The sequence below is a fragment of the Rousettus aegyptiacus genome, unplaced genomic scaffold (genome assembly GCF_014176215.1).
Source record: "Rousettus aegyptiacus isolate mRouAeg1 unplaced genomic scaffold, mRouAeg1.p scaffold_m13_p_5, whole genome shotgun sequence".
Classification (NCBI taxonomy): domain Eukaryota; kingdom Metazoa; phylum Chordata; class Mammalia; order Chiroptera; family Pteropodidae; genus Rousettus; species Rousettus aegyptiacus.
The window spans coordinates 115,923,357-115,939,468 of record NW_023416308.1 but is presented as its reverse complement, the minus strand read 5'-3'; the positions used below and the strand labels follow the sequence as shown (position 1 = coordinate 115,939,468).

General features: G+C 56.3%; 1 protein-coding gene across 16 annotated transcripts in view; it reads left to right on the top strand.

The window, feature by feature from the left end:
* NRXN2 (neurexin 2) overlaps positions 1 to 16,112 on the top strand; it is a 102,846-nt gene that overhangs the window by 13,800 nt on the left and 72,934 nt on the right. For 7 of the 16 annotated variants that reach the window (XM_016157962.2, XM_036221137.1, XM_016157953.2 and 4 more), the window contains 3 exons: positions 6,352 to 6,369; positions 11,205 to 11,234; positions 13,494 to 13,565. In XM_016157962.2, coding sequence (XP_016013448.1) covers positions 6,352 to 6,369; positions 11,205 to 11,234; positions 13,494 to 13,565 — 120 coding nt within the window. Of the gene's footprint in view, positions 1 to 5,426; positions 5,715 to 6,351; positions 6,370 to 11,204; positions 11,235 to 13,493; positions 13,566 to 16,112 lie in introns of those variants that run through there. The other 9 variants (XM_036221139.1, XM_036221141.1, XM_036221136.1 and 6 more) reach the window with 6 other exon arrangements.

The following is a 16,112-nucleotide window of genomic DNA, read 5'->3' as shown; positions in this document are numbered from 1 at the left end:
GATGTCAGACGTGTACCTTGCTTAGGGGAGAAATCTGAAACTAGCCGCGCGGTGTGTGTTGGCAGAGGCGGATGCATGTGTTTCGCGTGTGTGTGTTTGTAAGTGCGTTGGTGACTTACTTCAACAGGTAGTTCAGCAAGGATTCCTTTGTGACAGGCCTCGCGTTGGATCCTGAAGGGGAGCCAGAGATGAGTGAGGTGCAGAAGAAACAGCAGTCCACAGTGCGGTTAAGAGCACAGAGTCTGAGCCGCATCCTCAGACTTCAGCTCGCTCTGCCCTGGTTTCCTTGTCTGTAAAACGGGGACAATTACGATACCTACATTATAGATTTGTCGTGAGAATTAGAAAATATTCTAATTATAGAAAGTGCTCATAAATAATAGCAAAAGAACAACACAAAATAATAGCATGGTATTTACCCAAAAAGATGCAGTCAGGTGGTGTGGCTTAGTGATTAAACCACAGACTTCTGAGGCTCAGATCTGGGTTCATTCATTCATTCATTCATTGAGATCTGGGTTTAAATCTGACTGCTCTACTCACTAGTAGGCCTGTGACATCAGGTGAGTACTTAACCTTCAGATTAATTTTTCCTAAGTGGAGATAAGCATGCTTATCTCACAGGTTTGTTGTGGAAGTTAAATGAGTGTCTAGTACATAATAATTGGTGAGTAAAAGGTAGTTACTATTACAAGCCGAGTGCTCTTGGGTTTTGACGAAGGGGAGAGTTTTACAAGTTGTAGGGGATCAGTAATACAAGGCACGCTATTTAAGATTGGCCTTGAGCATTGATTAGCAAGTTTGGTTTGGGAGGGGTCACTCCCAGCAAAGAACCCAGTAAGAGCAAAGGCATGGAAGGTGGGGAACGTAGTCTCGTCTGTAGAGCGGCACCAAGTAGTGCATGAAAAATAGTGGAATCTGAAGCAGGAGAAGCAGGTCGAGGCCGGGTCGTGGAGTTTTGACTTAAATCATTCAATCAACATTCACTGGATGCTGACTGTGTACAGAGTACCAACAGATGGGGCCACGAAAGAGTCTTGAGCAGGTATATGAATAATAAGAGCGATTTCGGAAGCTGGGAATGAAGGGCAGAATGGATTAATAGGGGCCAGAGTTATGTGGTGGAGAAATAGTTCAGGGAAGAGAGATTGAAGCCCTGGACCTCGGGCGTCTAGGGGAGTGGCAAGGAAGGGTGGTGGCAGCTGTCGTGGGGACAAGGGCAGCAGCGGCTGAGAGCCATTGCTGAGACGGGAGCTGTAGGCCTCTGCCTCTTGCATGTGGAGGGAGTGAGGAGGGGTCGGAGATGAAGAGGGTTCAGGTTCCCGTAGCTGGAAGGATGGCGGATGGGTGAAAGTGGAACTCGGGGGAGGAGCGGTTTTGGGCCACAGGTCCCGCAAGTGTTGGGACGCGGTGCCCCTTGGTGCTCCTAGACGGAGGTGTCCAGGCAGTTGGCAATGTGAGACCAGAGCTTTGAATTGAAGATGGAGCTGCAGCTGGGGACCTGGGAGCCATATGCCTGGAGAGATAGTATTAGAAGTTCTGGGATCGAATGAGCTGGCCAAGGCAAAAGGGAAAGACTTCAGAGGAGCATCCAGTTGGGAGGAGGAGGGAGAGGAGCAGCTGCAGACACGGCGAAGGAGCATTTGGAACAAAAAGAGCATCAGATCGCACAGTCAGGGGAGGATAGCAAGCGGCCTGGCAGCTAGCGAGCATTTGCTAGGTGCCGTGAATGTTTCATCTCATTAAACCTCCTGAGATTTAAGAGCTGGCTGGGATCTGAACCCTGAGCTGACTCCAGGTCTTGTTGCCCCCCATCCCCGCCACCTTTCTCCATGCCGTCTCCAAAAAGGAAAGAGGCGGTCAGTCAGCTGTGTCCATGGATCACCTGCGTTTGGTTTATTGGGGGTGCTCGGGGACATTGTTTTATCAGAAACCAGCAACTACCTCGAATTCCTCAGGCCACAGCTTCTCCCTTAAGCCAGCATGTGATGTAGGTGTTCCTGTATCTGGTGGTCAGCCGGCAATGAGAGAGAGAGCAGTGGACACCCATCAGTCTTCCGAGCCCTCAAGGAGGCACTCAGTCCGGAAAGCGGGCTTTTTTCCCCATTCAAAGACACAGCTCAGCAGCATTTAAAACATTCAGACGGAAATCTTTCTACATGTTGCACACATCTCTGCCTCCGTAACCATAATATTTGGAATATGATTTAACTTTTTCTGGATGACTCAGGATATCGTGATTCCCCTCAGGTACTTCACTGGACCATGTCACCCAGTGGTTCCTTCTCTGAGGTTTGTCCCTGCCTGGAAGGATGCTCTCGGATCTTCTGGCTTTTCCACCTCCGCCCTTAGGAGGAGTTGTTAGGTAGTAACCCTTCTCCGTTTCACGTCAGCACTGTGTGTCACTAACAGAAAGTGGATTGTGGGTAGGTCTGAGAGATTCTCCTGTGAGAAAAGAATCATTTTTAATGTGTAACTTGTGGTGTCAGTTTTGGCTGCTCATAACTTTTTCTTTTTTGGGGGGAGGTGACAGGGAGGGTTCTGGTCTTCATCGCGGTCCTCGGTAACGAATCTGCTGGAATCCAGAATCTGTGTTAGGCAACACAATGCCATCCACCGATGCCCTCTGGTGGGGCCGTCAAACCCACGTGTGCGAAAGTTGAGTAAATGAGGGCACACGTGTGGAATCGATGTCCCTTCTAACATCCAGTACCTGTGGTCCTGACAGTTTCTGTGTGGTTGGAAATGGCCCCTGGCAGAATGGTGCCAACTTCCTATGAGAGATGAGGTAGATGTTCCCCAGGAGAGCCACGTGTGGCAGAATGGCTAAGGGCGTGGGCTGCCTGGGTTCGAATCCCAGCTTTGCTACTTTACTTAGCCCCCTTGTTCTCCAATGTCTTATTCTGTAAAATGGTGTTTAAGGATTAAATGAGTCAACAAATGGAAATCGTTTGTATTGTTTCAGGCACTATTCTAAGTGATCAGTAAATGCTACCCGTGATTATGAACCCTAGTGGTCAGGGAAGGCTCCAAGGAGGAGGTGGGTTGTAGCTCGGTCTTGAAGGATGACTCGAGTGAGCTTTGTGGAGGTGGAAAGGAAAGGACAGGGCTTCCCTACCAGACACACAGCCTAAACGGGGAGTCCGGTGTGTCAGGGGACGTGAACCTCGTGTATTAGGGGCGGGTGGGGAGGCCACGTAGCTGTGCTTTGTGGGATGTGACATCAGAACTGAACTGTAGACTGAGGTCAATTTCTAGAAGGCTTGATTTCCAGGCCAAGAAAGTAGCCCAGTGGAAGTTTTAAAGCGAGACAGATTTGAGTTCAGATTCTGACTCCATCCCTTACCAACAGTGTGATCTTGGACAAGTTTCTTCCACTTTTCGAGCCTTGGTTTCCCCACCTCTACAAGGGAGTAATAATGGTATCCGTCGACGAGGGGGAGGGGAAATGGAAGTGCACGGAAAGAGCCAGGCATCCTCGATGTACTCACTATGCAAGATTATTATTTTTTTTAAATTATTATTCATTCAACAAACAAAGCCATGCCTTTTTCTGAGCCAGGAACTATGCAAGAAGCTGGATATAGAGAGATGAATGAGACGTTGTCTTTGTTCTTGGATATTGCACGGTCCAGTCAGGAAGCAGAGATGGAAACGCAATCGCGAGGCAGATCTGATAAGTGACATAATAACACAACGTACATGTGGAGAGCGCGCGCAAAGCCGGGTGGCTTGCTCTGCATGGTCATTGGGAGGCGAGGAGCCCATGAGACACTCAGATAGAGCTTTTCTGAAGGTGGGTAGATTATAGGTCGAGAACACAGAATAGAGGTTTGTACCAGGGCCACTGAAAAGTTCTGAGTGTGCATATGTGTGTGTGTGTGTGTATGTGCGTGTGTGTGCATGTGCGTGTTGATCACAGCAGTATTTGGTCAGGTGTATCTGGTACCTGTGCCAAGAGAGCCAGGGTGGGGATGGGCAGGGAAACCAACCAGCCTAATGCAGGAAACCAGGGGTGAGAGGTGAGAGCGGGGGCTAGATGGCCCGGGAGTACAGTGGGCAGAGGCCAAGGTGGTTTTGTGCTCCTGTGTCTTTTTTTGTCCAGAGGAGGCAGATAACACCACTGAGCACACACGCGCTGCTGTGAGGCCGATGCCCGCCCGTGCACGCTGGGGTCTGTACTGTGCACGCGGCTCACCCGTGGACTCTCCGGAGCCTGGCAGGGTGTGTGGGTCTCATAGTGGGTGCTCAGAAAGTGCTGATTGAAAGCAAAGCCGTTGCCAAACACAGGGAAACGGGCGCCTCGTTGCCGGGGCTGGAGATGCCCAGCGCGGCGTTAGTGGTGGGGTTTGGAAGGCAGAGAGCCGCCCGCGTAACTGCCGAGGGACAGGCGAGAATGCAGGACCCAGGGAAGAGGTCGGGGCTGCAAATGCAGGTTTGGGGGTTTCCGAGCCACGAAATGGAGCTATTACCAAGGCAAGCGGGAGTGCGGAGGGCATGGGACTGAGCCTGGAGGGGCCGTGATGGCAGGCGAGGGGCACAGGTGAATCAGCAGGAAGCGAAGAGCAATGCAGGAAGAGAGGCTGATGAGTCCCTAGGTGCCATCTCTCAGGAGCCAGGAGAGGGACAACTTACGCAGGCAGCAGGCCAGTCCTGATCGTTTTACCTTCCTGAGCATAGCACGGTCCAGGTTGGTGGCAGTGGCGGGAAGACCTTTTGAAATACCCGCCGTATCAGATTATCTGGCTAGAGGTCACCGTGCCTCCTGGTTAGCACCGGTGCTGGAGAGAGACTGGTTGACCGACCAGGGCCTCCGCACACTGGGGCCGAGGCGATCTGACAGAGGGCTCCTCATGAGAGCCCAAGGCTTTTCCCGAGGGGCCTTGTCGACAAGCCGGGCCCCCCAGATGTGATGCGATGCAGTTTATTTAAGAAAATCATTGTGGCGTGCGCTAGCATCGTGTATTAGATCACCGTGCAGGTATCGCTTCTGCATTCGGTCTGTGTGTGTGTGTTACGGGGGTGGCATGAGGTATGATAAAGGACTGTGTGTGTTTCTGGAGTATAGCTAACCCCCCCTAAAAGTGAATGAGCAAATAACACAAAACGAGGCCGGAGGCAGGAGGGGCAGCGTGCTTGCAGGCCCGAGTACGTACCGAGCAGCTGCTGGTGCGTCTCCGTGCGCACCCCGGGGCACACGTGTGTGTGTCTGTGCTCCCCGGCTGGTTCTCTGTGTTTGTAGGTTGTGCTGTTTCTCTCCCCGCCTGTTGCGTCTCTAAAGGCTCCCAGGAGGTTGGCATGTCAGAAGTGTTTGGAGACGGGTGACCTGGTCCTCTTACAAAGCAGCCCAGAGCCCCGCCTGCTCCAGGGGTTGTAGCTTAGGCAAAGGAACCGCCTCCATCCTCTCTGCCTTCCGGCTTCTCTCTTAACCCATTGGGCGAATCCCGGGGCCAGGACCAGGCAGGAACCACTAGGTGAGGGCCGACTGCCCAAAGCCCGTGGCGCGGCCTAGAGATGGGCCCAGTTTGGCTCACTGAATTTTGACTCCCTCCCACCTCTGAAGTGGCCCATCCAACCTGGGGCCCCTTTGCCTCACTCGGCTGTTAAGATGGCATTTATCATAGAATCGCAGAACCAGAGCCAGGAGGGGACTCGGAACCGATCTAGTCCACCCCTCTCGCTTTTGCAGAAGAGAGACTGGGGGCTCAGGGAGGTTAAGTGACTGGATGAGGGTCACAGGGCACTTCGAGGCGGTACTGTGTTTTCTGATTTGCATACCCATAAAGTTTATTCCCTGGGTGGGTGGGGGATGGAGGTGGTGAGTCCTAGCTGCAGAGGCTTCGGGTGTAAGTCATATGAGAGATTTTAAGTGTTTCTAAATCGATAAGTGCCTATGTGTGTCAGTGTGTCACTGAGCGTGAGCGTGAGCACGTCTCCGGTGAGCCCCGGGGGAGCGTGCCCCCATCTGTCTCCGAGACGCACTGGACTGCAGGGGAGGAGCGTGCCTGGGGGAGTCAGCATGGCTGGCTGCTGCTCCCGGCTCTGCCTTCGACTCTCCACGTGACCTGGAGTGGTCACTTCCCTGCCCTGGGCCTCAGTTTCCTGAGTGTAGCCTGAGGCTTGGGTCTTCTTGGGCTGTGTGACCCTAAGTGTGAGGCATCCCCAGCAGAGACTTCCAGGTTGGGTGGGTGACTTGTGTCAGGGCCCGGGTGGGCTCGGGGACCTTAAACCTATCACTGCCCTTGGAGCCCTGTCCTTGGTACCTTCTCTAACAGCCTTCTCTCTTTTTTTTTTTTTTTTTTCCCCTCTCTCTCTCTGCCTCATCCCTTTCTGAACCTCGCCGGCCTGCAGAGGAGCACCCCATGGAAGGTGAGTGATCCCTTTCGGGCACTGGGGTGGCAGATCAATCTCTGTGGGGTCTTATGTGAGGGGGTGTCGTTGGCTGCCTCAGGGCTCCCTCCCCTGCCCGTGCCCAAGGAAGGATGTGTGGCCATCCTCCCGACAGCCTCTCGTCCCTCTACTGGTTCGCTGCGGAGAACTGCCGGGCAGAGGGCAGGCCCTTCCACTCGCCCATCTTCAGAGCCGGTCTGCCCACTGGCCTGTCTTTTTCTTCAGTACGGAGGAGACAGGGGGCGGGAATGGGGGCTTCTGAAGGGCCCGCAAGCGAGTGAGGAGACACCGTTTTGTCCAGCCCAGCTGAGGAAGCTTAGTAAAGCCATGCTGACAGGGGCTGGGGTGGAGTTGGGCGCTGTTGGTGGGTAGAACTCCCCTCTGGGGGCTGGCGAGCCCAGGCAGTGGGTGGGGGCTGGTCCTCTGGTCTGGGGGTGTGGGTCGGTGGCAGCTTCTCCACCCCAACCCACACCGAGGCAGGCCCCCGGCCCCTGTCACACAGGCTGGTGGGTAGGGGCGGTCTGCTTCAGCCCGGGCCAGGCGCACGTGCAGGGAGAGTGCCTCTCTTTGGGATCTCGCTGTCCCTGTCTTCTCTTCTGCCCTTTCTCTCTCACTGGTATTTCTCCAGGGCTCTGTCCCCGGACCTCTTCCTTTGCCTTGTTTCTGTCCTTCCCTGGGGGCTCTCTGGGTTCTGGTCATTCTCTGAACCTTCCCCACTGATTTGGTTTTCCCCATTTCTTTTCCTCCTCCTGGGTGGACTAGATCAGGGAGAGGGAAGACATTTGGATGGTCCAGACTTGGAGGCTGGGTGGCAGGTGAGCTTACCTGGCCACCTTGGAGAAGGCAGGCAGCCGGGGGGTGGGGTGGGGTGGTGGGACATGGGATCCCAGTCACCAAACCTGCCCCATGTTCTCTCCCTGGAGCAGTAAGTGGGAGTGGGAGGGACACAGGCAACCCTGGGCTGGGAGTCCCCTGGGCCTGGGCCCTGTCCCAGGAGGGGCAGGGGAGAGTCCCCGGGGCACAGGAGTGCGGGGGAAGATAGAGGGAGGGGCTCTCGGCCTGAGCCCGGGGCTGGAGTCCATTTCTCCTTGTGGTGTCCACGGTTTGGCTGGTCTGTCTCATTGATGTCTCTCCTCCATAGATGTCCTCAGGTCCCTTGGTCCTGGCATGCAGGCACCCGTGTGTGTGCGTGTGTGCGTGTGTGCGTGTGCGTGCGTGCGTGCATAACCATGTGCATACCGCTCTGCCGCTCTGTTGTGTTGTGTGCCTCTGTGCCCGTCTGTACACACGTGCCATGTGCATGCGTCCGAGGGTGCGTGGAGGTGTGTGCACCTCCGTGGCCGTGGCTTCCGTGCCGTGGCCCGCTTCTCCGTGCCTCGGTAGGAGCGCCTGCGTCCGTGTCCGCGCCGGCCCCGTCTGTCTGCGTCTCCGCGTGCCAGTGTTCGCCCCTGCGTGCGTGAGGGAAAGAGCCTGCGTGTCTGGGTGGACGCAGCCTCCTGCGGGCTGGAGATAAGATTTAGTGCTGATGTGACTTTTACTTGGCTCTCGATGTCATGTCTCCTCCGGAACAAAGGGAGAGATGACGGGAGGAAGAAAGACAGGGGGAAAAGGGCTGAGGTCGGGGCAGGGGGCGGGGAGGAGGGGGCAGATAGACAGGAGGAAGGAGAGGGGGTAAGAAAAGGTGGGGAGAGGAAAGACACATTTGGGGGGCCGGCAGAGAGGAGCGAAATGGGGAGGGGAAAATAGCCCGGTCAAGAGAACGAGCAGGAGGGCTTCTGGGGGGGAGGAGAAGTTGGGGAACTAGTTGGAGAGAGAAAAGGGAACAGTTCCAATAGGGACGAGGCGGGAAGCTGGGCTGGGGGGGGCGTGGCGAGTGGGGAATGCGACCCGGGTGCCACCTAGCCATTCCTGGGGGCAGCATGGCGGTCTGCTGGTTCGGATGTGGCCGCAAAGGTGTCTGCTTGCCAGTGGCTGTGCAGGGGTGTGTGTCTGAGGCCGCGTGAGTGTGGCTGTGCGTGTATACACCTGGGGATGTGGCGCTTCTGTGTGTCTCTCTGTGACGTGGCTGCTTGTCCCCTGTAACCAGCTTCCTTCTTTCAGGGCTAGTCCTCTTGGGATTTTGGTAGGAGAGGAAAGGAGTGGGACCCAGAGGAGAGAGGTGGGTTTTGCAGGTGGTGGTTCCGGAGGGGTAGGCGGGGCCCCTTTCGTGGCATTACGCTCTGGACTCCCTTCGGATCTGAGTCCTTTGTGCCCGCACCCTCTTTTCTCGTCCCCTGATGCTGTGTCTCAGGTCCATCTTTCTCCCAGGAACCCAGCCATCCTGCTCCCCAGCCCCCTGCTGAGCATCTCCTTTCGGGGATCCTGGCCTCCCCATCTCCTTCCCCCACCCCAGCCTCTAGTATCAGGGAGAGAAGACCAGATCAGAAGCAGCCAGATCAAGTACCCGGGGAAAGGGCCGTTGGTGATGCCATCCATCAATGCCAGCCTCCTCTCCAGTGGCAGCAGGACGGGCTGATGCCACCGGCGGACGTGGGGAGGGGCGCGGGGAAGGGGAGCTGGGCTTGAGGACGGAGCAGAGGTTTCAGGGCCAGGTTGGGGGGGCGGCAGGCTGTAGGGAGAGAACCCTCAGGTCAGGCTGGGCTGAGCTGTGGGAGACAGGGCAGTGAACTGGCCTCCCCTTCGCCAAGATGGCTGGTGCTGTCATGCCTGAGGGAGCTGAGCAGCTGGTTGCCGTGGTGACAGAGGGAGCGCACCGAATGCTAATGAGGCTGGCTGGGAGCTGGGCAGTGGAAGGGTCTGCAAGGGGAGCGACGCCCTCCCCCCAGCGGCGGTACAGGCTTGGGGGGGACGAGGGCGGGTCCGTGGGGCACAGACTCTCCGGCCTTGATTTCCAGGGGTGGGAGCCTGTGAGCAAGGCTGTTTTTGCCAGTAAGAGTTGGGGCTCTTGGGTCTGGGCACTGGATTCAGGAGCTTTGGAGGAACGTGCTGGTAATTCTTGGGTTCTTGGGGAAAGAGTTGGTGGGAGGCATTTGGAGCAAAGAATAACACTCAGTTCAAGTGCTTGAGTGCCCCCCTGTTTTGTGGATAAACACCTGTCTTCCCAAGAGCTACTCTGTCCTGAGGCAGCCCTCAGCAACTAGGCCCCCACCCACCCCCAGATGACCTCAGACCCAGAGGCGGGGAGGGACAAAGGCTGCCCGAGAGAGGAGAAGGGGCAACGGGAGCCACCTGCCCACAGGACTGGGACGCGGCCCCTGCCCATGCCTCCCTGGCCTCCTTGCTGCCCTCCTCCCCAGCCCAGGCGGAGGGCTGCGTCCTAGAGACACCTGGAACTCCGTACCCTTGACGCTCCCATCCTCGCCCTGCTTCCTTCCCCCAGGGCCCGGCCCGCATCTCATTGCCACAGCCACTGGGAGGCTTTCCAAGGGCAGCGTGGGGTCCTCTCCCCACCTCTTGGCCAGACACCAGTGGTGCACGTGTTGGGGGGGAGGGTTAGTGGGGCCGGCTGGTTATCTCAGGCCCCTGGAGTCCCAGCCCCTGGAGTCCCAGCCCCTGGAGAGGACTTTTCTTGACTGGTGCCCTCTGGGGTCCTGGCCAGAGTCTCTCCTCCTAAGTTTGAGGGGTGCCCTGAGTCAGGGCTGACAAGGCTCTCTTAAGGGGCCAAGGTAACCCTGGGGAAAGAAAAAAAAAATCCCAGCTGCTCTTACTCTCAATCTTGGATATAGAGCTTCTGTTTCTCATTTTACAATTTCAGCTTTTGGGTCATCTCAGAAAGGGCCTGGCCAGAGAAAGGGGGTCCATAGAGCGACCTGTGGACGAGGCGTTTGACCTCTCAGAGATCCGGGCCTCAAAGACCCGTGGGCAGGTCTTTGCTGACTTCTTCACTCCTCGCTGTCCTAGGACACTGGCCCTAGTCTCCCAGCCCCCTTGTGGAAGAATCCGAGCCCCCCATCCTTTCTCCAGTGTCCCCCTAGATTCTGCCTTCTCCTACCTGCTTTCACACTCACTTTGTCCTCCCGAACCCGTTGCCTTATAGGACCCGGGTGTGCAGGGTGCCTGCCATCCATACAGAGGCCTCCCCAAAGCCCACTTTGGTGGGGAGTCCTTCCAGGCCCAGGCTCCTCCCACCCCAGCCCCTTTCCCTTCTCTGCCAGGGTCATAGAAGGAGCAGAGATGGGGCGTGGGGGGAGGTTGGAGGTCCCCTTGCCCACTCAAGCCCACGCTAACAGGACACTCTCTCTCTCTCCAGGTGGCTTTGATTTTTGTGTCGTGTTTTATTTTCTCCTCCATCCGAATTGTTTTTCTCGTTGACCGTTTTTTTTTCTCTCCGTCTCCCGGAAGAAAAAAAAAAAGAAAAAAAGAAAAAGGAAAAAGCAGCCCTCCCAGCCTCATGCTTCTCCTCCTTTTCCTTTTTTTTTTTTCCCGGCAAGAAGAAAAAAAGAAACCAAAATCTCCTCTCCCCCTGCAGTGACCCCTGCCCCATCCTTCCTTCGGTTCTGCCTGTGGCCCGCTCATCCTCTGGTGCCCCCCTTCTCTCTCTCTCTCTCTCTCTCTCTGTCTCTCTCTCTCTCTTCCCTTCTCGTGCCCTCCACCCTCTGTTTCGGCATCGGGCCCCTTTCCTCAGCTTCTGGGCTGGGGGCCTTCCCCCCGATGTCTGTCACAAGTTAAAAAGGGTTTTTAAATTGTGGCAGCAAAAGCTTTTTTTTCTCCCCTCTCTCTGGCTGATTTTGATGACTCGTGTTTTCTTTGTTTCTTTCCCCTTTTTCTTTCTTTTTTTTTTTCCTTTCTTTCTCTCTCTCCGTCCCCTTTCCAAGGTCCGGCTCACCTGACGTTAAACAGCGAAGGTATGGTTTGAAGTTCTGGTTTGCTTTGGATTGGACTGGATTGCCCCCAACCTGCGCCTGGATTTCCCGTTCCTCTCCTCGTCCCCCCCTCCCCTCCTCCACCTGCCTCGCCTCCTTCCTGCCCTTCCTACCCACCCACCGCCTCTGCCATGGTTTTATTTTCTCGGGAGGTGCTGGGTGGGGGCGGGGGGCTCGTCCCCGTCTGTGCTCGCCCCTCTCCCCGCCTCCCCGACACTCGCCATCCGCCCTCATCTCACCTTGGTTTCTGACATCAAGAGATGTTTGAACTCCTGCCGTTGTCTCCAGTCACCTTTTTGCGTTTTCCTGGTAGTGTATCTTGCTTTTTTTTTTTTTTTTCCTTTCTTTCTTTCTCATGGTGGTATTTTATTTCCTTCCACTCATTCTGATCATTCTCTCTTCTCTATGAACCCAAATAAAAAGAGAAACAAAGCATGGGCTGGAGAAAGAGGCTTTTGGGGCAGCCTCATTCCCCTCCCCCTGCCTGTTGTGGGGTGGCCCTGGAATCCATAACGGGAGTAAGTGGGAAAAGTGGGGGGATGCTGGTGTGGGGGACCCCCTTTCCATGGCTGCCCGCTGCACGCTTTCACCCTTGTATCTTTGGGATATCTCTTGACTGGTTAACAGATGGGGGCATTTAGGCCCAGAGAGATGTAGTGACTTGTTGGCGATAACACAGCCTTTAATTGGTGCTGTCGGGCCTGGTCATCTGTTTTTAGCCTCCCTTCGACCAAGTCCCTACCATCTTTAAAAGCCCTGGGTTAAGCAACTGGAGACCGAGCCCAGGGGTCCTGACTGGGACCCCTCCCCAGCTATGATTCTCCCCAGGCCTCCCTGTCATTGACTCTCTTGAGCCCAGGTATTTGGCCTTCTAGACCTATAGGCACTGCCCACCCCCACCTCCGCCCAGGGAAATCCATAGGGATGGGTGGAGCCCGTGGCCTGTAGGCAGGAAAGGCCTACAGGATGCAGACTGGGCTGTGGGGGGAGTCTCAGATCTGGAATTCGGGATGGATTTAGGTCAGGGGAGGTAGGGGCCCATGATTCTTTCGGGGATGTGAAATCACGGCAGGAAATGCAGGGAAAGGGAAAGTCTCAGGTGGGGAGTCAGGACCTGGTTGGTTCGTTCACATCCTTCTTGCCTGTCAGTGTCTGATTCTGGGGACGCTGGCTCGGCTCGTCTTTGTCCTAGATGAAGGCCCGAAGGATCCCCCCGCTTCCAGAAAGGTCCACAACTTAGGTGTCATCCTAGCTTTAGCTCTGAGGACTTGGGGTTGGGGTGGGAGTGAGGGCCCGGGTAGGGACCTTTAACTCCATTCTTTGTCCTGAAGCCATCCCATGGGGTCTGGTGAGAGGTGGGAGCCAGGTGCTGGGAAGTCACCGGCAGGGGTGGTCGGAGAGCTCAGGCTGACCTGGAAGCCTGTCGTGGTAACTCAGGCTGCGCCTGCAGGGGGCCTTCGGAGAGGACGCCTGGGGGCTGAGCTGGGTGGTACCGAGCGAGCAGTCACCCCTGAGAAAGGGCTGCCCCGCAATACGATGAGCTTCATCGAGGCGGGACCTCCCTAGATGTGCACAGTGACACAAACAAACCGTGACCCTGCCCCTGCCATGCGCCACGATCTAACTGGCAGAGACGTGGCCGAAGGTGACGTCCAGAGCACTCACTGTCACAGATGAACGGGGCATAGATGGAGAACCAGACTTGCCTTGAGGACAGGCAAAGATCAGAAGAGGGGTGCGGTGTGTGACCTCTGGAGTTTTGGAGGAGGGCTGCCGGTGGCGTCGGGCCCTTGAGGGCGTGAACTCTGACCCAGCAGAGAGGGCCTGAGCAAAGACTCAGGGTGGGGAGGACAGTGAGCCAGCAACCCAACGTGAGAGCTCAGGGGCCTCCAGGTGTGCGTGAGGGGCAGAAGCTGCTGTGCCAGCTGGGAGGCCTCTGCCCCTCTGCCAGACTCCGCACCCCTGGGTGAAGGGCAGAAGTCAGTGGTCATGAGTCCGATGGGGTCTCGGGCCAATGGTCCTTGGTTTGTCAACCAGCCATTCATTCCCCTAGAGGACCTGAAGCGAGTGAGTCCCCAAAACAGCTTTACCCCTGCCCCACCCCCCACCCCGTTCAGCCCCAAACCTGCACCTCTAAGCCAGAGGACCTGTGCCCTGGAGAGGGCCCTTCATCATCTCAAGGCTAGGGTGGGACTGGCTGGGTAGTCCCCTGTGCCTGACTCCCCAATTCTGCTTCTCCAGTAGGGTCCTTACTGTTCTCCGAGGGGGGGGCCGGGAGAGGAGGAGCCGGAGATGTGCACCAGCCAACAAAAGGTCAGTGACCCACGGTCCCCAGAGAGCCCAGCCCTCCTGCCCTGCAGGCTAACCGCTCTTCCCTGGGAGAAGCTGAGTCAGTAACGGTGTAGCCCCTCTGAGGCCCACGGGCACCTCAAACCTCCATCCCTTTCCCAAAGCTCAGTTGTCCTGGCGACCTCTGTCTAGGACACAGATGTCTTTTTGTGGCAGTTCAGACCCATCCCTAGAAAGTTTCTGTTCCCTTGGTGGAGCGACTAGGCAGATGTGGCATTTATAATACGTACGCATCGCAGACATCGCCTGCGTGAACCTTCCTGACTCTTTGGGGGAGGGCTCATTGCCCTGGGTTTACAGAGCAGGAAACTGACACTTGCCAAAGCCCCGCGAGGCCAGCACAGGGCCCTTGAGCCTGTCTCAAGGCCGTCGATTGTAAGCACAGAGGCCGCCTCTCTTAAGAGGTTCTCTTTCCTAAGAAGTTTGCAGGGCACTTTCGCAACCAGTCAAAGAACGCGGGTGGGTGCCAAGCGCAGGGACTATCGAGTCCTTTAGTACGTGCCGTTCTGTCGGCCTGGATTCCCGCCATCGCCGCCCTCCTCCCCGGCTATTTGTATCTCTTTCAGCTGACTCTTGAAAAAGCAGCCAGGCCATCCACACTGGCCGTCGCCCCTGAACTCCCCAGGCAAATCCAGACGCTCCTCGGTGTTCCCCTTGTCTGCACATCCATCATAGGGCTCATCACACTGCATCAGAACCGGTCACTGTACCTGTTTGCCTCCCTCACTAGACCGAGCACTCGGGGTTTTTTTTCGTTCGTACACCCCCAGCGCTTTCCACAGCTCCCAGCCTGAGTGGGCACGTGCTCAGCGAACTTTTTTTTGAAATGGGCGAGCGGTCTTTGTTTTCAAGGGGCTCATTGACATTCTAACAAATACGTGCAATAAAGTGTGGCACATGCAAAGCGTACGAAGAGTGCAGACTTTGTCCAGAGAGGTTAATTTATTCGTTGACCTCGAGGGAGAGGCAGCCACACACAGAAACTTGCATACCAGCACAAGAAGCGTTTATCTGTGGCATGGTTCACAGTTCAGGCGCTTGCCCTGATCTGTTCTCTTTCCAGATGCCTACGGCAACCTGTGAGGTAGGCCGATGATTAGCTCCTTTGTCCAGAGGAGAAAGCTGGGGCTTAGAGATGTTGCCTCTTGGCCAAGGTCACAAAGCTGGTGGAAGAGCCAGTGTTAGTGCCCAGGTCCTTCTCACATCACACTTCCTCTCAAGGGAGCAGTACAAGATGTTACTAGGCAGTAAGTGCCAAATGAGCAGAACAGACAGCTGTAGTGCTGGAGAGGAGGGAGGGGGTAAGGGGTGCTGGAGACCTTCCCAGCCGAGGGCTCTGAGCTGGGCCGGGATGGGAGGCAGCTGCTCTGTCCCTCACGGAGCTCAGAAATCCAGGACCACGACCGCTGGTCTCTAGCCACGCTCAGCTTGACTGGAGACACTTGTGGGGCTCCGCGCTCCCCGACCTGGGAGATAAACAACTATCAGCGACTTCGCTCCTTCCTGGGCCAGGGTATCGTTGTTCAGGCGCTGCTGGGAGTTGTAGTTCCAGCATCGTCTGGGTGCCAGGTGGGGGAGAGCGCCCCCTGGTGCTTCAGACCTTGGTCCGCCTAGATCTGGTTTGCGCTTGGGCAGTCCCGTATCCTTACCCTGAAAGAGCGCCCCGCCCCAAATCCCTTGCGGTCCAGCTGCCCTCCGCCCCGCTCGGGGTCTGTGTCTGTCCTTCCCACCAGCCTCAGGTTTTCTTGTTCACATTTGCTCATCTCTTTTCGGTCCCTCTCAAATTCTTTCAGGCTCCCTCTGGCTGCTCCAGGCCTCTTTGTGTCCCTGGGCCTTCCAGGGTCTCCGAGCGGGAATCGGAGAACGTGTAGCGCCAGAGTGGCTGGCTTCGCTGCCTCTCCTAGGAGACCTGAGGCAGCGCCCAGAGCCATCCAGGAATGCCTCGGCCCTCCACTTTGCCTTGGCAGCTGTGGCCCAGCCCTGGGCCCGCCTCTCTCCTTTTTCCTGGGCTCTTTTGTTCTATCCCAATCACTTTTTCACGTGGCTGCCGTATTCTTCCTTTCTTTCTCTTTGACTCTCCCTTTAATGACATTTTCTTTGACTGCAGCGAAGGTGAGCGGGTGGGAGGGGAGGCCTGGCTTCTGGAAGGGACTGGTACGTGTGGCAAACCCAAGGTCAAACACGTTCCGTTTTCTGGTCCTTGAGCCCCCAGCTCTGCCAGTGTCTGGGCAGCAGGCCTGGTTGCTATGGAAACAGTAAGGCCCTGAGAAAGCCCTGGCTTCCATTCCCTAGAGGTCGCTGTCCCCCTTTCCTCGCTGGCCCTCTTCCCATCGCCCTTACCTGTCCCTTCCCAGCTTGCTTCACCCAAATCGCTTCACTCCGCCACCTCTCACCCCTCGGTCCTTCGCCGCTCTGAGCCATCACCATTTCCTTTCTGTCCCCGATGGTCCTTCTTTCTCTTTCCCTCCGTGGTCTCCCTCCCCACCTTCTCCTTCTTGTCCCGACTTGACT